Genomic DNA, 22,874 nt, shown 5'->3' on the forward strand with positions numbered 1-22,874 from the left:
TTATGTTGCCTTACACCCAATCAGACCTTTGATCCCTTTAGCTCAGCACTGCCAATCCAGACATGTACTTGGCTCCCCGGGGCCTCAGAGACACAGAAAGTCTTTCCAAGCTGCTACAACTTGGAATCCTTTAACTAGGGGTTGTACTGAAGGCCTTTTGTACGCAAAGCGGGTGTTCTGCCAATGAGCCAGGGCCCCTCCCTTGGAGTGCCAGACCCTCCCGGGTGCCCAGTGTTGAGGAGTCACATTCATATTAACAAGTAACTTTGTTTTTATAAAGAGCTGTTATGAAAACATTATTCAGTCAACCACAAGATGCACCTGTAACCCGAGTGAGTGAAGGTGAATGCTTCTGTGTAAGCACAAAGCCAAACAGAAGAGGATGGAAGTGGCTGGCACAAGGCCTGCATTTTGTCCCTGTGTCCTATGAAACCGGGATCAGTGCAATATCATATTTCCATCCAACGAAAGTGAAGGGGATGTCCCGGAGGTGCTGGGGGCATCCTTCTGCTCTGTCTCTGCTCGGTCTTCTAATCCCAGCAGCTTTTCCAGGCAAGCTTATCCACTAAGCTTCTCTCCTGCCATTTCTCTGTGGGAGCCAAGCTCCTTCATTTACCAAGAGCTGCCCTCCATGAAACATGACAAGAATTGGAAGTTCATGCTTAAAACGAAATTAAACAAAACAAAACAGTAAGCCAATAATGTCCCCAGAATGTGCTGCGAGAAACAAAATATTATTTCAAATATCAAAGCTCCTACTGACCATCACATCCCCAACCGCAGAGGAGGCATCCTGCTTCCTGCTGCTTCTCTGCGTGATGTAGCGGTCTGCATTTGCCCCCTTCCAATTAACCTCTGTGTGAGGGCAGATGATTTTCCGTTTCAGTGTAATGGGTATGATTGGCTCGTTTAATTATCCCCAGAGCAGCAACTAAGTAGAATTACCCACAGAAGAAAGTGTTCACTGCATCTCTGCAGGATTCACTGTTCCGGCCTTGCTTTTCACAATCTGCTTGTGCTGCAAATAGGAAATTTTACAGCTTCCCTGAATCAGGTATGCATGGAACATTCCAATGTTGCTAGAGGACGCGTATCCACAACACACTCCTGAAAAAAGAGATTTATCTCCTCTGGGAGTGGCTGATTCTTACTCTAAAGTCAAGCATTTTTTTGAGGGGGGTGGTTTATAGTGAAGCGACTCTCCAGTTTTTATTCAGAAATAATGAATGCCTTCAGCTCTTGGAAGTACAGGAACTTAACATTCAATTACGGTATTCCCTGCAGTCTGGTTTCTTGCCATGAGCCAACTGACAGGAATCCCCCATGCATCCTCAAGTACTTACCCCTGGACCTTGGGAATAATCTTGAGTGGATGCTAACATCTGAGGAGAAAGTGGAGATCCTAAGAGAGCAGAGGGAAAAGAAATTCAAGCATAGTTAGTGTGTGCTGCAGCTGTTGAGTCTGCCAGCTGAACGTCATCATCAGCTCTCTGAAAGACACATCCAAAGGCCTTCTCCTAGGAAAGCTGTAGCTAGTCACACATCTCTTCTTCCCAGCATACTGGGGACACAACCTGATACTAGCTAGTCCCAATCTGTGCCCAGTGAAATTGGCTAAGCATCCTACAGGAACCTCTGTGCAATGCAGAAAAGGGGGCCTCCCCCATCCAGCCTTTTTAAAAAATCAAGATGGGTAACCATGTTAGTCTGTCTGTAGCAGTAGAAAAGAGCAGGAGTCCAGTAGGACCTAACAAAATTTGCGGCAGGGGATGAGCTTTTGTAAATAACTGCTCACTTCTTCAGATACCTGAGAAGTGACTCGTGAACGTTCATCCCCTGCCACAAATTTTGTTAGTCTTTAAGGTGCTACTGGACTCTTGCTAGAAGAAGAAGAAAGGAGGAGGAGGAGATCATCATCATCATCCTGGAGCCCTCAGTTCTGCATGGGACTCTTGTTACGGGAAGGTGGCAGCTGGGGCACTGCAGAAAGCCCCCTGTTCTGCTGGCAACGGCTCTCCACCCCAGAAATGCATCCACCTCCCTCCTCCCTCAATAGCCCTTGTCCCCTCGATATCTGCATTCCCTGGAGCCCCGAGGAGCTGGAGAAGTCAAAGCAGCAGGTGACTGAATTTGTGGCTCCTGGAGGAGAAGACAGACTCCAAGCCCGATTGCAGCACCGGGCAGCTCGCATGGAGAACTGGATCGTGGATGGGTGGATCCAGTTGGTCTACTTCGAAAGCTGATTCCCCCTGGCTGTTCACTCCAGCTCAGCTGTGGTGCTGCTCAAGCAGGATTTTAATGACTGGAAAAGCCAGCTGAGATTTTCAACACCACTTATTGCTGGTCTGTTGGATTTCAAGGGCAAGAATGACCACCAGACCCTCTTGGCTGAATATATCCAGGGCTACCCTCTATGTATGAACCAGTATTCCTGCATCTTCGCCTCATGCCACCTTCCAGGACCAAAACACGATGCTGCCTCCACCGAGCTGGAGACCAGCCACATATATTACAGTAGTCCGCAACTTCCAGTTTTTCCAGCTTGAAGTTTATAACAGTGATGGAATGCCTCTCACAGTTGACCAGCTTCACTCGCAGCTCCGGCGAATCCATGGGCAGCCATGGAAGACAGATGAGGAGCCCCTAGGAGTGCTGACCAGCAACCATTGAGACTCATGGAGACAAGCCCGCAGCACTCTCATGAGACAAACTGAACGGGTAGTCAGTACATGCCATTCAGCATAGCCTTTTTACAGTCTGCCTGGACACTTCTGTTTCTGAAGATGTCGGATGCACATGCAGAAAGCCATCTTGCCACACAGATAAAAAAGTCCTGGAGAACTCAAAAGCTCATCTTCTGTCACATGAGTAGATACGTGTACAGATGAAGCTGCCTTACACTGCATCAAACCATTGGTCCATTAAGCCAAGTGCAACGCCAGTGTTGGAGAATCTGGGGGAAGGTCGCATCCATTTTTAAAACCAAGCTCATTTCTGTGATGCTAAGGACACTTGGCTGTAACATATGTGGCCTGCCCAGCATCAGAACGTAATGGATGGGATATGAGCCTCCCCTTTCTGTTAGCCAAGAGACAAATGAGTTTCCCTAAAAAGTACATAAGCAGTGTGAAGACAGTGCTGGGTTTTAGCTATACCTGAGCAGGACTAAAACTGAGATGAATCCAAAGCTTTTTTTTTTTGCACAATTTTTTTAAAAATGGCAATCCTGAAAAATATCCTGGGAGGAGGACACTGCATGCAAAGATATTCCATGTACTCCACCCTCTTTGTCTCCTTGATGCTCTCTAGGAGTTCAAGGTGATCAGTGAAGTAGCACTATGATGTCATTCTGTTCAGTCAAGGACTATTTCAAGGAAGAGAAATGCAGTTGTGGCCTTCAAAGTTGTTGGTCTCCACCAAACATTTCTATTTAGCAACACCATCAATCCTGATAGACAGCAGCATGTCTTCGGAGCCTAAGCCGGAGGCCTTTCCCAGCTTGGAGACATCTCTTCACAGTTTCCATGGCAGCTGGACTGTGCCCATGCTCTCCAGATGCAAATTTGTAAAATGTGAAGAGCAGTCATTAAAGAAGATGTGGCCAGTCAAAGCTCCTATGTACCTGAGCATGGCTTGCGATCCTCGGGTGGGTTGCCAAGCTGGGTTGTGAGCACCTTTAGAGTTGCTGTTGTCATTCAAGGACCTGCACGCCTTCTGCCTCTCTTTGGAAGCATGCTGAGAAGGTCAGAAAGATAGTGTGGTGAGGTCACTCAACCGTGTAGAGGATCCGTCTATGCAATGTCAACCTTTGACTTATTCCTTGCTACAGTACGCTTCCTGATGCTTGTGTTTTCTGGCTCTGGTTCTTTTGGTCTACTGCCCAGGGTCCTGGCTTTGACAGCAGCAAGGTCAAATCTCTGGTTTAAGAAGAATACTGCAGATTTATACCCCCCCCCTTCTCTCTGAATCAGAGACTCAGAGCGCTTACAATCTCCTTTATCTTCTCCCCGCCACAACAGACACCCTGTGTGGTGAGTGGGGCTGAGAGGGCTCTCACAGCAGCTGCCCTTTCAAGGACAACTCCTGGCTAACCCAAGGCCATTCCAGCAACTGTAAGTGGAGGAGTGGGGAATCAAACCTGGTTCTCTCAGATAAGAGTCCGCACACTTAACCACTGCACCAAACTGGCTTCTTCTTCTCCTCTCATATAATATGGCTGTCACATGACTTCCTGCCATGTGCTTGCAATCCAATGGATCCCGGTTGTGGACAAGTTAAAGAACACTATTCTAGAAAACCTTGTGGATTAGTCAGTTTTTTGAACCAGTTCCAAGTGGCTCAGTGGCAGAGCCTCTATTTGGCATGCTGAAGATCCCAGGTTCAGTCCCTGGCATCCCTAATTAAAAGGATCATGTAGCAGGTGATGTGAATGCCAGCTGTCTGAGATGCTAGACAGCTACTGCCAGGCTGGGTAGACAGTACTCACCTTGATGGACAAATGGTCTGATTTCAGGATAACCCAATTACACATGGCATCTGAGTAGAGTTAGAACCAGTTCTCCCAGGATTCAGGTCTGTACTCTGAACCCAGCCTGCTTTGGAACAATGGTATCAGCTGGACCACAGAGCTTCTTTTCTAATGATGGATACAGCCTTCAGACCTTGAGTGAGCAACAAAGTGAGGTCAGAATTCAAACATTTCCCCATCGAGCTTCCACCTCCTCTCTCTATCCATCTGATGAACAGTGCCCTTGGCCAGACAATTTAACAAAGCTCTGTATTTCCGTAAAGGCAATATTTCAGTGGTAGCAACGAGTGCGTCCGGAAATAGTTTGCCCGGTAATTGTGACCCCCATCAACCACCGAAAAATGTAGTTGAACCAGCTTCTGTAGAGCTGTTCCTGAATAGTCCCAATCAACATGACACCGCTGCTCAGCAGATGCACACATCTCACTAGCAATTAAGGAGAGAGCAGGAGACCGACATTTTTTTAAAAGGAGGTCCTCAGCAAATTAGGAATGAAAAGAATCAGCCGAGAGACTTCAAAAGATACGAAATCCCAGGGCGCAGCACTCAGCTGAGGCAAGCAGGAGAGAACAAGGCTGGGGTGCCCCTTTCTTCTGCCTCGAGCAGAGATGTTGCCTGGCCAAAGACATAATCAGCTGATGTGCCTAGAGTTTACCAGTGAAAATGCTGGGAGAAGCAGAAACTAAGGCAGGGGCAGTTGGTCCTTGTGGGAATGAGACAAAGAAGAGGGAAATCACGCTTTTGGGCGTGATGCAGCCCAGGGAAGTTGGACCGTGCACGGGCATTTGGCCTCCACCCCTTAGGGACTCATTTTTGCATTCCCGTTGATGTACTATTCAGTGCCATGCAAGCAAGCTTCTGGATCCACAAGTACATGGAAAAGTCATGTCACTCATCAAAGAGCACCCGTCCAGTAGCGCCTTAAAGACAAACAAGGTTTCCAGGGTATAAGCTTTTGAGAGTTAAAGCTCACTGGGTCAGACTCTCAAAAGCATATGCTCTGGAAATCCTGTGGTCTCTAATGTGCTTCCGGAATCTGATCTTGCTCTCCTACTGCAAAGCAACACAGCGACCTGCCTGAAACTTTCCCTCATCAATGCCCAGCTTTTTCACAAAAGCTTTTGGCTTCTCCCTTTAGTCGCCTTCCATAACCAAAAAAAAGTCTAAGTATCACTGATCCTTTCTTGCCCTCTCGCCTCCCTTTCTCTCCCACCCATTTGCTGTATTTTTCACTGTCAACATTTAGACAGTAAGCCTGGGACTCCATCTTCTTATCACTTACTTTTATCCCTGAATGCTGTGTATATGGATGCCACTGTATAAAGAACAGTAGTCTGCTGTGTCAGAAACTATCTGCTGATTTTTTTCCCTGAGGATCTTATGAGATGTCCCTGCAGAGGTTTCTTCCAGCAAACTGATCTGCTTGCTCTATCACAGGGGTCCTCAAACTTTTTAAATAGGGGGCCAGTTCACTGTCCCTCAGACTGTTGGAGGGCCGGACTGCCGTTACTGTACAAGGCCACGGGCCGTCAGTTCTCCGTCTTCTGCATCTCTCTCCCTTCCCCACACCACACACCCCGGCCTGGGACCTCACCTCACCTCGGTATCACCTCACACTCTGTCTCCGCCGCCTCAGCCCAGTGCCGGAAGTGTGCGTTGCTAACGCAAGTTTAGGTCGAACGTCACTTCCGGTCTGATTTTGCCATAACCCAGTGGGCCGCATAAACGTCCTCAGTGGGCCGCATCTGGCCCGCGGGCCGTAGTTTGAGGACCCCTCCTCTATCACCTTCACAAAACAACCAACGTATGTATTCTTCATCCAGAGTATGCTGCTTCTCCTGCTCCCAGCCTCAGGGACTACAAGTGGTCACAGCCAGATTTAGGTCTCAGTTTGGCAACAGCTACTCCAAGCATTTTCTTTGTTCTGAAACACTCACTTTCAGCCCCCATTTTGTAATATGGAATACCTAGCCGGGTTGTTATGCCAACACAGGATTTCACGCTGAGGAGCAGTTCAAGTCATGCATGCGCAGCATTCGATTACACATAGCTGAACATACTGTCCTCGTTCAAAATTATTTTGCACTTAAGTTAGCATGAGTTAACGGCTCATTCCCGCTTGCAAGCCATAAGGGCAGCTCTGCATGTTGCAACAGCTGCAGGAAAGGCACACGTTGGGTGTGGCACATGAGCATGTGTGTACCGTGGATCACAAGTGCACACTAATCTGGAGAACTAGGCCCAGTGAGGTTTCCCTGGGCATGTGTACTCAAGATGTACCATCACTCCTTTGTGGCACCCAGACATAACATGTTTGCTGAGGGGTAATACCAGTGTTTTCAGCATTTATCATGATATCTGCGGCTGCTTGTAGTTGGAGTAGGTTCTGGGGTTGCACTCTAGTGTAGGGTTGCCAACCCCAGAACAAAAAATTCCTGGAGATTTTGGGAATGAAGACTGGGTAAGGTAGGGTTTGGGCAGGATCTCAGCAGGGTGTCCACCCTCCAAAACATTTTTCCCAGGAAAACTAATCTCTGTAGCCTGGAGATCAGTTATAATTCTAGACCTCTGGGCCCTACCTGGAGATTGGCAACTCTTAAGAGCCCTCTTCTCAAGCACAGCCCTGACAGAGGGGAGGAAGCGATACCCTCAGATATGTTTCCCCTTCCTTGCTGATCTGTAGCATTTGCTCTGGTTCAAAAACTGCCTCTGCGGGGAAGGAGGGTTGGCAACTCAGCAGTTCTGCAATCATCCATTTGAGTCACAATAAACCAGATAATCTCTTAGGCACCGTTCTGCTTTTCACTGCCCTCAACTTACTCGGCCAGATTATGTCAAGGAGAGCCTAACAGAAATTGCCACCATTAAACATTTTTTTCCAATTGATCCTTTCAAGTACCAGGTTTGAAAACCTATTAGACAACAAACAGAACGTACCTCTAGTTGAAATCAAAGCATTAGCAAAAAAAAAAAAAAAATGGAATATATATCCATGTGGATCCCAGCATGGTGAAACCCATGGAGCCACTGCACTCTAGTGGCTCAATGAAGAATTGCAATTTTTATTGCTTTTTTTTTTTAACACCGCTGTAAAAAAATGTTTTATATAAATATATAAAATAGAGAACATTGTTCCTATCTATAAACCCAAGCATTTCACTCGAGTTGACAGCTCCAGCAGCACTACTGTTATCAAAGGAACTATCAGCACTGGCGGACTATTCAGCCAGGGAAAAAGTCTCGGCCATAACTTAAATGCAGTTACGTTCTTAGTCTCTTGGGGGTTCTTCAGAAAAGAATGTTAAGACAGGAGTACTGGACATCATACATCTCAATTTAGAAGTGTGCTGGCAGGAATCTACCAGCTACACAAGCTTGGACTGATTCTTGGTGTTCCATTTCTTTCCTCCAGAGGACAAGTGCAGGCAGACGTCTTAGGCAGGCTGTGGAACCACAGGGTGTTTTCAATCAGACCTCGCAGATATTGATCTTCAGCCTGAGTTGCTAAACCTACGGTTTCTACCCAGAATCAAATTCAGACCGCAGGATGTAGTAGAGTCCTCAAGTGTGGGAGATGTTGAACCATATTCCAAGACACATCCATTGTGACTCCGTGGCACTGCTGTAGCACCACTGGCCTGACCAGAAATGAATGCAGCCAGGCTGGAAGAGGCACAGAGCCACCATAGCCAATTGGCAGATGTCCAGGCATTCTCTAGTGAAGTATTTAAAGACTGCTGGCTGGAAGGGAGAGTGGATGGTTTCCAGCGAGAAACCGTGGCATCAATGGGAGAAATTGTACAGAGCGGAAACTCTGGGAAGCAGGCCGATTCATGGTCAGTCAGGTGTCGATACAGAAGGGGGCTCAAGCAGTTGCTCCAAAAAACAGAGCCTGAGTAAAAGATTCATTGATGGATCTGGGAGACAGCAGCAGGTTCCACTGGCAGAGAGTAACATATACCTGAAGCAGGCAAAGCCTTTGCTGTGCATGTGGGGAAAATAGGACACGATCAGGAATCAGTGTGACATCACAGATTGTGATTCTGTCCTTCAGGTCAACATGGAAGTGGACAGCAGGGAAGGCTATGAACTGCTCTTGACTGCAAAGACTGGGAAATCTGAGGCCGATGTGACAATTCCATCCACACAGGGAGTGTCTTCACCCAACTGGGTAACAACTGAGGTCCCTTGCGTCGTGCCAAGACTGGTGCAACATGTTCATAGGACTAGAAAAGGTTGGACTACAGTGCGAGCCACTTTGAACATACAGAAATATACCATTTTACATATGGTAGCCATGTCAGACTTCCCCATTCTGGATGTTTCCCACAGCAATGGCAGCACAAGGTGCAAGCAAGAGCCCCAGAACAGCATTCTACCTAGGAGCCAATGGGTAAGCACAGCAGCAGGACACTCCCCAAGGCACACCAAAGGCTGCTCAGGAGGATTGAAATGGGAGTTCAGGAGCTGGCCACGGAGTCTCCCGATCTGAAAAAGGCACAGATCTGTTAAGCCACCAAAAGAAGACCCAATGCAAGAGGAGCTTTAACTGGTATTCCACTGGCAGTCTTAGGCAGTGGTCCTGCAGGCAATCCATGACTGGCCCTGGAGATGGCCTTTAGGTCCACCTTAAGATGATGGCATGAAATAAAACTAGTTTGCCTTCTGGCCCATCAAAGGAAACAACGTGAGTTCTCAGTGTCAGAAGGTGGCCAAAGTGGGGTCCCCTCACAGCCATTTCCTACCATTTTAGAGGCAACCTAACGGTCCTTTGAGCACTCCTGTCCTGTTCCCAAACAAGGTCAGAGAGCTGCCAGAGTCTCACCCTAGAAGCAAAGGTGCGAAGAATTTTAAAAGGCAGCTCTGAGATCCAAAATTTCATCATCATGGTGCTCTTCAATGGCATCAGATGGCACCAAAGCACCTTGAGTCATGGGTGGCCTGATGCAAACTCTGAGAGATCTGAGCACCCCTTCCTTAGTCCTTTCTAGTGACTCCTCCTCCTCTTCCAGGGAATCCTGCTGCAGACTCTGGGCCTGACAGATTTGGTGTCCATGAGACCGTGTGAGCTGAGGGCCTAGGCTCAAAGTTAGAGTCTAAAGGGCCACTGGCAGAAGGGTCTTGGGGGGAGGGTCAGGTAATTCGTAGAATACAGCCAAGGATGAGGAACAAGCGTATGATGCTTGGCATTTATACCACACAGTTTCTTAAGTGCACTAAGTGCTCCATGCATATAATCTCAGTAAACCACAGCAAGGGTTCAGCTGGGATGCTCTTCTTGAATGGCTAGTGGGCACTTTAAAGGTAACTTTAAAGGCTGCTCTTTAAAGGTAACTGTAAAACAATTTTAGCCCTCTCAAGCTAGTACTAAGGACAAGTCTTGATTTCAGGATATAATTACCCCACTACCCATGGGGTGATCACTACCTATGCGGTGGAGTATTAAGGAAACCCTCCCCCCTCACCACCAATAAAATGGGCTCTTTCCTGAACCGCAAAACTTTTTGCTAACATTTTATTCTATACAGATGATCCTGCAGATCTCAGTAATTCCATCACACTTATTAGTAATAAAGTTGCTGGGGAGAGGGAAGAAACTCTGTGTTTTGCTTTGCCTTTTGACGCCAAACTGCATGGTTGTCCCACTCCAGGAAAAGAGCTAAATGCCTTTATTCCTGTTGCTGTTTACTGGACAGAAGCCAACTTTGCAAGGTTGAGATGGTTTTCCACTTTATTGTTTTCCAAGCAAATGACAAAGCCTAAGAACTGAGCTATGTGGCAGTTGGCCAAATAACATGGCGTGGTAGCGCTGAATTGCCCCGTCTCAGACTAAAGGTAGGGAGGGTAGTATTATTGAATGCTTCTTCCAGAACCACCCTAAGCAAGGAAAGATAGTTCCTTGGGGACAGGGGATATGGTTCTGTCTTTCCCTGGTCATGCTATTTTTCTATGTTCAGACCATTTTTATATGGAGAATTTCTGTAAGTATAAGATAGCTCCCCATTTTCTTATTTTACCTTCTGGATATGGTAGGCTACGATGCATTTGCATTGATTTATACATTTATTTATTTATATCCCACTTTTTTCCCTAGCTGGGACTCAAATCACTTAGTATGTCATTCTCCCCTGCTCCATTTTTCTTGCAACAACCCTGTGAGGTAGGTCAAGTAAGAGTTTCTGACAGGACCAAGGTCATCCAGTGAGCTTCCATGGTAGGACTGGGGATTCGAACCCAGGTCTCCCACAGCCCCAGTCCATCACTCTATCCACTGTGTCATTTCAACCAGAAATAAATGATATCCAGGCAATATAAAAGATTTCCTAAACCCGAGCCAAATCTGTGCAATGTCACATCAGGCAGAATGAGAGTTCAGTTCCATTCTAGTGTGTGCGCTTTCCCTGCCCCGGTGCCCAAGCAACTACCACAGACCCACGTGGTCCACATTAACAAGCCCATGCTCACAAGCCAGAGACATCACCCTCTCAAGCAGCAGACACCTGTCACCACTGAAAATGGGCCATGTACTAAGTGGGGGAACAAAGCAAGAAGCTCTTTTACTGAGCATAGCTCGAGCTGTTGGTCATATCTCTCAAAGTTCTCAGCTCTGATACTACATTAAGGGCCTCTCCCTCTCCCACAACATCTCTTTTGAGTGGAACTGAATCCCTGCTGCGCGTTTGAAGACTTAGCCATGGGGGGGGAGACACTCACTGGGGGACGATGAAGGAGGATTCTTGGAGAGAGGCGGCTCTGCCTTCACATTGCTTGAGGGTTTTGTAGCAGTCCTGAGTCCTTCATCCGAGCCGGTGGAAAAGTGGAACTGGATCGTTCCAGACTCAACTTGCTTCACCTGAAATTTAGAGGGAGAGAGAAGGAGAGGAGGAGGATGTGAATAGCTTTCTTTTTTCCCATTGTTGTGGGTAGACAGTCATCAGGAATGAGCGGGTAAAAAAACCCTGAAATTCTGCATCAAGAAAAGCTTAATTATGAGATCTGTAAATTGATGTAAAATTGATGAAAAATTGTAAATTGATATTTATATACTCTGCCTTTACCCAACACAAACAGGGCCCAAAATGGGTAGCATGAATGAATGTGATGTTAAAACAATCCTCAGTTACAAATAACCCAAACACATCACCAAACAGATAAGCCAGAGCCTACGTCAACAACCTTCCCAGGTGCCTTCCAGATGCCTGTTCCATAGCAAAGGGGCAGCAACCGGACATGTGCAATCATGGAAATTAGCACAATTCCTCTTATTTTGCAAAATCTTTTCTGCCATTTCCCGTTTTGTATGATTCCTTCTGTTTCAAGGAGTTATGGAAAGTGGGAGACAAGGAGCACTGCAGAGCTCTACTACCACCCCTCTGCCTCTGGAAATCTTACTAGGACACTTGGGGGTGGGGTGGGGTGGGATGAAGCATATCTTAAGGGAGGGAGGGACCCTAAGAAACTGAGTTTTGCAACCAATTCTGCATTTTGTCAGTTTTTTGCACTTACACAGAATAATTAAATATGCAGAGCCTTACGTCTGTTATCACCTTAAAGCTTGGGTTTTTATAGTCTTTTTCACAGCAAAATACTATAATAAATCTTCTCACATCCAATCACTGGCAGATATGTAACAAACACAGGCATCAGTGTTAAAGGACCTTAAACTTGGGAGGTTTTATCTTGTGAGACACACTGGCAGACATGTTTGTCTATGATGCAGGCACATGTGCCAGTTTCCATTCTGGCCCTGTGATGTATTCTTCTTCTCCTGCAGACAGACTGTTCACGTCACTCCTTGAACACAGAGACGGCCTTGTGACTCAGACCACTCTGTCTATAGCTGTCTGTTGCACAGAGCTGTGGCTATTGATACCAATCCTCAATGCTGAGTTTAGCCTTTGGAGGTATCTTGGCATCCACACATGGACTGACCACTGGAATGAATTCTCATGCTCAGCTGATCATACACAGCTTTTTTTTTTCGCAAGGGAGGGACTCTAATGCAAACCTCATGTCCAGTCTTACCATGGTGGACCCAAAATAAGTATGCAGATCTTTACATGATTTTCTTTACAAACTGAGCCTACACAATTGCTAGTGAATTTTTATTTTTGACAACAAATATGCTGCCACTGCCATATGCTACAGGGACTGCTTCAGGGTTTTTTTTTTCTTTTTGAACTATTTATTAAAATTATAGAATGACAAGAAACAAGAGAAAGGTAAGGGAAAGGGGTAGCAGGAAAGAAACACATGAACATTATTAATAAAACCTTACGTATTTCTCCATTTGTTGGCTCATAAACCCTATCATTATTTCAATTCTAGAAAAGCAAACTCTGAGTATCTCTGCATTTCATCTTATAACATCTACATCACATTATTAGTATGACTTTCAAGCCATAAATACAGAGGTGACCATATTTCTTTCAATTTTTTTTTTTTTTTTTTTTTTGCTATCTTCTTTCAGTAAGTCTGGGACAGGGGGCGGGATTTTCTTAATGTTTAAGCTTCTCCTTTCTCGGTGCACCTTGTCTTGGCAACATTTTCTCCATGCTTATTCCAACCCTATGATCCTGGCTTTTTTTGAGCAGGAAAGTCTAAGAAAAAAAAGGGATAACCTCAAATAAATTTCATTTCTTAATTCCCAGTCTTTCCTTGACCCATACTCGTTTATGTGCTTGTTGGTGCCTTCTGGTTTTCCTTCAGGGTGCCAAAGGCACTCAGGATCTAAACTTGGCCTCTTCTTTCTGAACGGAAACTCACTAGACTTCTCTCTATTGCACTTCAGCACCACCACTTGGGATGGCACAGGGAGGTATTCATCTCCCAGTTTGGCAGAGATCGCATGGAGCCAACAGTGTTCTTCCCGGTCTTCTAAGGCTTCTAAATTTGGTCCATCTTCTCAAACTGAGCAATATTACTTGGGTACAGAGACCAAGCTAATCCCACACTAGTTTTCCTGGATTACCTGCTGGAACACCAGCTTTGTCAGGGTCTTCCCGAAAGACTCACCTCTTCAGAGCTCATGGAAGCTGGGGGTGTCTTGTAGACCAAAACGTGGCTGGGATTATGCTGGGCTCCTCCTTGCAAAGGAAGGATCACTTTGGAGGAGCTCACATCCAGCGAGGGATTCCAAACTGCCCACCGAATGGAATGCATGTAAGCCGGTGTCGTCAGAGAAGTAGCAGATGATGCCTGCAGTTTAAAGAGGGAGGTGGGAAATGGGAATCGAATTGCACTTTCAAGTTGTACGCTAAGGCGACCATGAAATATGATGCAGGACAAGGCTGTGTATATCAAAAAGATGGAGGGGTCAGCCAGATCCATTCTCCTGGCCTTTCACTTGGTTATGGGACAAAATAAACAAACTGCAATCTGGGCAAATGGAAAGACAGTAGAATCGGCTGGTCAGTGAGGATGCTAGGGCCAGCAAAGGGAGGGGGCAAGTTCAGCACCCACCCCAAGATGTAGCCCATTACTTCTCTCACATTCAGTCCTGCAGAGAATAGAGAAACCCTGAAGCAACACTGCCTTCACCAAATCACACCACTGATCTGTCAAGGTCAATACTGTCTATTCTGAGGGGCAGCTGCTCTCCAGGGTCTTGGGTCTTTCACATCACCTACTGCCTCATCCTTTTAACTGGCAACGTGGCATACATGGCAAAACTGAATCAGCAGCAAGACACATTAAAAGCTCTGCATGGGAAGCAACAGGTCATTCACTTTTCTTTTTCTGGAAAGTACACCCATCCAATGACAGCTTGCATTTCCCCTCTCTTGGGCTCTCCTCAAACACTGAGCCAGCAATCAGCCTGACAAGCAAGATCTGCTCTGATGTTAGCAGTTCCAAGTGATAGTTTGGGCCAGGGTTGAGAATGTGGACCTGGATGACTAACAGACCTGCAAATGTGAAAGTCATGCATTTTCTAAGGATCAGGCTATGAACATAAAAATGCAGACGAAAATGGCAGGCTTTTACAGCTATATACTCTCTGCCCTGACCTGGATGGCCTAAGCTAACCTGATCTTGTTAGATCTTCAAAGCTAAGCAGAGTCAGCCTTGGTTAGCACTTGGATGAGACCATCAAGGAATTCCAGGATCGCTATGTAGAGAAAGGCCTTTTAGTCTCCTGCCCTGAAAACCCTATGAGATCACCATAAATTGGCTTCAATTGGATGGTACTTTACACAAGACATATAATCTCTGACAGACAGGGTCATCTGGGACGGTGGCTCAGTGGTAGAACATATGAACATATGAAGCTGCCTTATACTGAATCAGACCCTCAGTCCATCAAAGTCAGTATTGTCTTCTCAGACTGGCAGACTGGCAGAGCATCTGCTTAGGAAGCAGAAGGTCCCAGGTTCAATCCCCGGCATCTCCAAAAAAGGGTCCAGGCAAATAGGTGTGAAAAACCTCAGCTTGAGACCCTGGAGAGCCGCTGCCAGTCTGAGAAGACAATACTGACTTTGATGGACCCAGGGTCTGATTCAGTAGAAGGCAGCTTCATATGTCCATATGTCCATCTGAGAGTCCAGGGAGTGGAGAGTGGAAGAAGCCTACAGCTGTCCCTGCCAGGGCCTCCCTTCCCAACAGGAACTATCTCAAAGGGCCTCTTGAAAAAAACCAAAACACCCAGCAAATTGACGGCTCTGTGTCCCTGTTTGAAATTGCTCTCCTCGCTCCTAGCTCATTAGCAGAGCCACAAGCAATGCAATCAACTTTGGGACTGTCCACCCTCCAGAAAGACAAGACAGAGGTGAATTGGCTTCAGCGTGAAGCCACTGAGAGTTGGATAGCAGGACCATCAGTGACACTTGGATAGTTTGGACGTCTCCTATCTAAAACCTGGAAGGTTCAGGCTAGCCCAATCTCAGAAGTCAAGCAGGGACAGCCCTGCTTGGATGGAAGACCACCAAGGAAGCCCAGGATTGTTATGCAGAAGCAGGCGAAGGCAAACCATCTCTGCTTATCTGTTGTCTTGAAAGCCTTATGGGTCTTGACATCACTTTACACACACAGCTATCTAGGATTCTAGTGACTGGGAGGACTCTCTGGTATAGGAGGTGATGTCTGATGCTGGAGATGGGGAGGACAGGCAGACACCTGCTTTTCAGCAGGCCCCCCTTGAGTCCTGCAGGTGTGCTGCTGACTGCCTTGGCATTTGAGGAGGGCTCCCTTTGTGACTTTATCCATATGATGGAGAAAATGTTTCCATCTCCTGCAGCGGCAGCCTGTTCCCTGAGCCCGAGTGGCTAGTTAGAGCTGTGAGCAATAAAAAGAAGAAATCATTCTATGGAACACAGGATTCAGCTTTCCCTCAAATACCCTTTTCTTTTAAGGAACATTTTTTTTAGTCTTTATGACTGCAAATATATGGTTAATGCCTGTGGGCATTCAGAAGTTAGAAGACTTTTTAAAGAAGTTTCAGTAAAATTTCTAGTGTTTGGCGATGGAGGGGGAGCAAAATGGTCATCAGTGCCTGGCATAGCTCTTGCTCCCACCCTAAGTTTACAAAACTAGAATAAATGATGTAAATCAGCCATAGCTGCAGAGCATTATGCATCGGATGCTGAGGGGCTCTGGTTCGTGCAAGCTCGTCATGATACCTGTTAGTCTTTAAGGTTCCACAAGAGTCCCATTTGGCTTTTGCAAAGCAAGAGATTATGTAGATTGGCTCAGTTTGTATAGAGTCTGGAATTCAGCTTCTCCTGCCATGGCATTCAGATTACTTTAGTGAATAAGACAGATTGATAATGACACTAACATATAAAATAATGTAGTTTTAAACACAGTTCTACTCCTAGGCCCAGGCCTAGGCTTCTAAGGGGCAATAACCCAGCATGACTTAAGCAATACTAAGCTGTTGGGGAGGGACCCAAACCTCCCAGGTGAACAATATTCATGGGAACCAGGCCACAATGTCTGCCAGTCTCCAAAATCCTCAGGTGAAGACCCTTCCTTGGTCTAGCTATCAGAAAACCCATAAACCAGATGGTGCATAAGAATAAGAAGCATGCGCTCTGCCACTGTACTAAGGTTGCCAGGGGGCACCTTCTTTTGTGGTTCATAGAATTGGACCCTCTGGTCCAATCTTTTTGAAACTTAGGGAGTATTTGGGGAGAGGCACTAGATGCTAAGGAGCCCTGTGGCGCAGAGTGGTAAAGCTGCGGTACTGCAGTCCAAGCTCTCTGCTCATGACCTGAGTTCGATCCTGGCAGAAGCTGGGTTCAGGTAGCTGGGTTCAGGTTGACTCAGCCTTCCATCCTTCCGAGGTCGGTAAAATGAGTACCCAGCTTGCTGGGGGGGGGGGGAGTGGGGAAGACTGGGGAAGGCAATAGCAAACCACCCCGTAAAAAGTCTGCCGTGAAAACGTGATGCGGCATCACCCCAGAGTCGGAGATGACTGGTGCTTGCACAGGGGACTACCTCTACCTTTACTAGATGCTATGATGAGAGTTTGGTGGCTCCACCTCAAAAAACACCCCCAGAGCCCCAGATAGTTACAGATCAATTATCCATTATACCCTATACCGGTATAATGGAGTGCCCAGCAGACATTCAACCTGCCCCACCCCACCTCTTTCTGATAACCCTGAAGTGGGGGGAGGGCCTCCAAACCAGGGGATCCCCTGCCCCCAACTGGGGATTACTGCTGAACTACCATAAACAGTCCTTATTCATATAAGGCAAACCCTATTCGCTTCTTTAGTATGATTATTTATTATACCATACTTAAGAAGCAAATAAGGTTTGCCTTATATGACTAGGGACTGCACATGGTAATTCAGTGGTTTTCCTTTGTAGTTAGCACTGAAACCCTAACTGTATTGTTCCCGACTGGAGACTGGCAACTCTACTGGACTCATGCTTCTTTTGCACAACAGATTCCTAGAAAAAGGAGTACATATCTGAGCAGACAGAGCCTGAGATATAAGTAGCAGAAAACTGAAAAAACGTGTTCAGGCCTTCACTCATCCTGGTGGCAGTCAGCGCAGGAAATGTATGTGCAGACTACAAGAGACTACTCTGGGAGCAGAAACGGCAAGTCATGCATTCCCTTCATTTGTTCTGGACCTTCCTCTCCAAGGGGAGGACCCAAAGCATCTTACATCTTTCTCCTCTCCTCCATTTTATCCTCACGACAACCCTGGGAGAGAGGTTAGGCTGAAAGCATGTGACTAACTCAGCAAGTTTCCATGGCAGAGTGGAGATTCAAATCTGGGTCTCCCAGATTCTATTCTGACATTCTAGCCATTACATCACACAGGCTATCAAGTAATGTTGTGCTGATTGCATATAGACAGATGAAGTTATGTTACGCTGACCAGGTATAGTGCAACTGCCCTGACCTGCATAGCCCAGGCTAGCCAGATCTTGTCAGATCTTGGAAGCTAAGCGGGGTCAGTCTTAGCCAGTATTTAGATGGGAGACCAGCCAAGGGATATCAGGTCATGATGCAGAGGCAGGCAATGGCAAACCACCTCTGTTCACCTCTTGCCTTGAAAACCCCATGGAGTTACCACAGGTCAGCTGAGACTTGACAGCACTTTCCACCACCACCATGATCATGAAAAAAGTGTATATAGCAGAAATAAATATTAATCTTCCTTTTTTTAAAAAAAAAAACTACATCTGAGTATCCCAATTCAAGCTTTCATCTTTAATTTGAGTTTGGGTCTTGTAAGATTAAGAACATAAGAGAAGCCATATTGGATCAAGCCAATGCCATCCAGTCTAACACTCTGTCACACAAGTGCCAGGTGCCATCAGGAGGTCCACCAGTGGGGCCAGGACACTAGAAACCCTCCAACTGTTGCCCCTCCCAAGCACCAAGAATACAGAGCATCACTGCCCCAGACAGAGGGTTTCATCTATTAAAAAGGTAGTCTTCTGTGCAAGCACCAGTCGTTTTTGACTCTGGGGTGACATCGCATCCTGATGTTTTCGCGGCAGGCTTTTTATGGGTGGTTTGCAATTGCCTTCCCCAGTCATCTACACTTTCTCCCCAGCAAGCTGGGGACTCATATTACCGACCTTGGAAGAATGGAAGGCTGAGTCAACCATGAGCCAGTTACCTGAACCCAGCTTCCGCCTGGATTGAACTCAGGTCATGAGCAGAGAGCTTCGACTGCAGTACTACTGCTTTACCACTCTGCGCCACGGAGCAGTTCCATCTATACCTTGTGGCTAATAGCCAGTGATGGACCTCTGCTCCATATGTTTATCCAATCCCCTCCTGAAGCCGGCTATGTCGGACTCGACTGTGCGACTGAACAACAAAATGCTTGTAGCTGCCACCACCTCCTGTTGCAGTGAATTCCATGTGTTAATCACCCTTTGGGTGAAGAAATACTTCCTTTTATCCATTCTAACACAACTGCTCAGCAATTTCATTAAGTGTCCATGAGTTCTTCTTGTATTGTGAGAAAGAAAGAAAAGTACTTCTTTCTCCACCTTCTCTATCCCATGCATAATCTTGTAAACCTCTATCATGTCACCCTTCAGTTGATGTCCCTCCAAGCTAAAGAGCCCCAAAAACTTTAACCTTTCTTCATAGAGAAAGTGTTCCAACCCTTTAATCATTCTAGTTGCTCCTTTCTACACTTTTCCCAATGCTTTAACATCTTTTTTGAGGTATGATGACCAGAATTGTACACAGTATTCCAAATGAGGCCACACTATCAATTTATACAGGGGCATTATGGTTGTGAAGCTTTTATTTTTTTGGTCCTAAAGTTTGAATTCTAGAGTCCACCCAAGCTCTTTTTTGCTGTTAACAATGGAACTGGGAGCAATATCCAGTGTTCCAACTGCCCAATTATTCTTGGCTTTTTTCCTCTCTGAATTGATCTGAGCTGGCTGTTTGCCCTGTGATTCAACACGCCATTTAAATAAGTATCAATTTTCTCTTGACTTTTTTTGTCTCGGATGGTTCAAATGAGAGATGTCATTTACCGCATTCAGAATGCCCTGCTCACAAATCCCCTTAGCAGGAGAGTTAGGCACTCGTAACAAATCAATGGCAATTGATTAAGTCATACTATTCCAGCTAATAGCAGGGATGGTGAAGGATCCCTGTATGAAGGACACAAGTCCTTAACTTTTTAAGAATTAGGGATGTGGTGGGCTTAAGGGCTCTGATGTCATGCCTCCATCATGAAAAAAACATGAATACCAAGTCCAAAAAAATAGCCTCTGCCTGTGTTATTGCAAGAAGGAAAGGAAGAACATCTTTGCACATGTTCAGATGGATCTTTCCTCTGCTCGTCCTGCACATGTCTAGTCAAAACAAATGCAAAGTATGAGAGGCTGAGGTTTGAAACCCAGTAAAAAAAAGCTCCAGGACAAACTCCAGGGAACTTCAACTTCAATTAATGCTTGAAACTAGGATTCTTCAGTGGTCTAGCTAAGAAGATGACCTGGATACAGAAATCTAGGTGGAACTGTCCCTTGATAAAAGCTGTCTTGCTCAGGTTTGTATGTCTCTACGTGAGAGACGACAAACAGCATATGCAGAGCTGAACATTCAGAGATACAAATTCAAGTTCTGTCTTTACTGTGGTTTCACTAAATGGTTTTGGGCTTGCCAGATCCTTCTCAGCCTCAGTTTCCATTTATCAGATGGGAATGACAGCAGCCTCCTTTGCAGGGCTGCTGCCAGGGAGGCTGATGGAAAGAATAATGGGGAGCACTCTGCATCATAATAACGCTTGTTACATTATTTTCTTTTTAAAAAATAACAACTTTCAAAGAGGGCTGGAAGATTGTTCCTGTCTCCCAATGAGTTAGTCTATTTCTTTGAATACGTTGGCACTGACCCCTGGCACTGAAAACATGCTTTGCAAGCAAGTCCTGATGAGCCCAGGATCACATTATGACTTGTCTTACAACAATGCAAAAGCAAAACAAAGGGGCTCCTGGGCCTTCCTGGAGAATGCGCAGTAGACGGTGCGTGTTGTCAGTTTAGAGCTCAAATCCAACTACTCCATTTTCTAGTTTTGAAATTGCTCCTATTCCATGCCTCTAGTTTACAATGGGTTTTTTTTTCAGCCTTCCTTGTTGCTCTCACTCTTCACTACTCTCACTTGCCCTCTCCCATGAGCAAATCTCACTGGTTAAAGTGCTTCTTGGTTGGATGAGAACACCTGCGTAAGTAATCCAGTAAGAATAATCTGGGGGGTGGGGGGATGGCACTAAAGCAGCAATGAGTAGGGCAAAGAAGGATAGCAAAAAACAATAGGAGAAAAGGTTTGCAATTTTTTTTTTTTGCAAAAGATAAAAGTAAAAATCTTTCCTACAAAAACTTCTACAAAGTAGATGCTGAATATATAGCACAGCTCCAAAAGTAATGAGGAAGAGCCAGGTGAGGACTGGAGATTTCTCGGAATTACAGCTGATCTCGAGATTTAAAGAGATCATTTCCCAACATGAATTTCCCAACATGGAGCTGGTAACCCTAGTAGGAGCATGAGATTCGAAACCTCAGACTTCATATCTTGGACTAGCCCAAAAGATCTTCTTCACTCTTTTTATCAGACAAGCTTTATTCAGAGCTGTTCTACAGGCAAATGGTCTGGCAGTCAAACCTCACATTAGCCAGAAACTCATTTGAGCAGGGCTCCTTATGCTCTGCCCCAACCCTTACCCCCACCTACAATTTTGGGATAAAGTCCAGTTACCTGACATGCACCTTGTAAAGACTACAAAGATAATGTAAGTGAAGCACTCTGATCACTCAAACACTGCAATAAGGAGTCTAAGGAACAAGTTTTTCAAGGCACCGGGTATTCAGTTTGATGACTTTGGGCCCCAAACTTTCCATACTAAGATGGTTAATACATTCTAATGTTTTTAACATACGTTTTGCATTACTTCTAGGGAGTAATTCTTCACCTAGTGGTGTCAGTGAGTTTGATTATTATCTCAGCCTAGCATGTCTTAATTCAAATGATTTCCAGCTCATGGGAAAACAAGATTGCATACCTGCAAATGTGAAAACAGACCGTTGGGTTGATGTTTGCAAAAATGACAGATGTGTATGAAGGAATGGACCAGGCAAAGAAGCATACTGTGTTCCCTCAGATTACATACAAGGAGATTATTGGTGCATATAAAATATCAGTAAGACTCCCTGATGCATGGACATTTCTATCTTGTACAGTTCCAGCCAACTGTTTCCCAGCATGCAGATTAGCAGAAAAAGAGAAAACTTTATTGGTTGAGCTGTTGATGTACCCTGAAGTTACACCTTTTGCTTCGGTTGCAATGACCCTAGGATAAGATGTCATATTATTCTATATGAATTAATACAAAAATAATTGCCACCCTTTAGATCCGCATGTGTGATGCTAGCACCAATTATAATGGTACTGAGATACCTAATTGAAAACAAAAGGGGGAAGAATCCACCAGTTTAAACAATCTAAGCAGTGTCGTGGTAAAGCTTAAAAAGTTACCTATAGGCAATAAACAAGGGAGTCAGTACTGACATAGGAAGCCCCAGAGGGGTAGTTTATTTATTTAACGCAGTAACTCCTGTATTGGTTTGACTAACAAGGCCACTCAGCCTGTGCCATGCCCCCACGCCATTATGACCCCATCAGTCACCCAGAAGTCTAGTGACCCTGAAGAGGACTTTCTGAAGAACTCTATGAAGAGGAGGGACATGTCAGCATGCTTGCAACTGGGAAAGACTGTGGAGACAGTATATAACTCAAGACATTTTGGTTTCTGAATCAGGCCACATACCCTAAAGTCAGGTTTGCTTCTGACAGGCCCTTAGAGGAGAAGGTAGAGAACAGAGTGCCACCTTCCTCTGGTAGTCATCAGGCACTGCAGGCAGATAAAAGCAAGGTTTTTTTGAAGCACTCAGTTCTCTCCACTACACATACACAAGCCCTTTCCTCAACAGCACTAGCTAGTGCAGGGGTCCTCAACCTACGGCCCGCGGGCCAGATGCGGCCCGCTGAGGACGTTTATCCGGCCCTCCGGGTTATGGCAAAATCAGACCAGAAGTGACGTTCGACCTAAACTCGCGTTAGCAACGCACACTTCCGGCACTGGGCTGAGGCGGCGGAGACAGAGTGTGAGGCGATACCGAGGGGAGGGGAGTTCCCAGGCCAGGGTGTGTGGTGTGGGGAAAGGAGAGAGATGCAGAAGACGGAGAACTGACGGCCCGCGGCCTTGTACAGTAACGGCAGTCCGGCCCTCCAACAGTCTGAGGCACAGTGAACTGGCCCCCTATTTAAAAAGGTTGAGGACCCCTGAGCTAGTGTATGCACCGAGGAGTGCTGTTGTGATTGCCAGCAGGAGTGCCACCACTGTGCACCACCCACGT

The 22,874-nt window shown here is 46.0% G+C and overlaps 1 protein-coding gene across 1 annotated transcript in view; it reads right to left on the reverse strand.

Moving 5' to 3' along the window:
• NPHP4 (nephrocystin 4) overlaps positions 1–22,874 on the reverse strand; it is a 123,797-nt gene that overhangs the window by 39,836 nt on the left and 61,087 nt on the right. Inside the window, exons 11-13 of the mRNA XM_060258943.1 lie at positions 13,544–13,726; positions 11,243–11,381; positions 1,344–1,402 (exon numbers count right to left, since the gene is read on the reverse strand). Of these exons, the coding sequence (XP_060114926.1) occupies positions 1,344–1,402; positions 11,243–11,381; positions 13,544–13,726 (381 nt within the window). The remainder of the gene's footprint in view (positions 1–1,343; positions 1,403–11,242; positions 11,382–13,543; positions 13,727–22,874) is intronic.

This window comes from Heteronotia binoei, chromosome 18 (assembly GCF_032191835.1).
Source record: "Heteronotia binoei isolate CCM8104 ecotype False Entrance Well chromosome 18, APGP_CSIRO_Hbin_v1, whole genome shotgun sequence".
Lineage (NCBI taxonomy): Eukaryota > Metazoa > Chordata > Lepidosauria > Squamata > Gekkonidae > Heteronotia > Heteronotia binoei.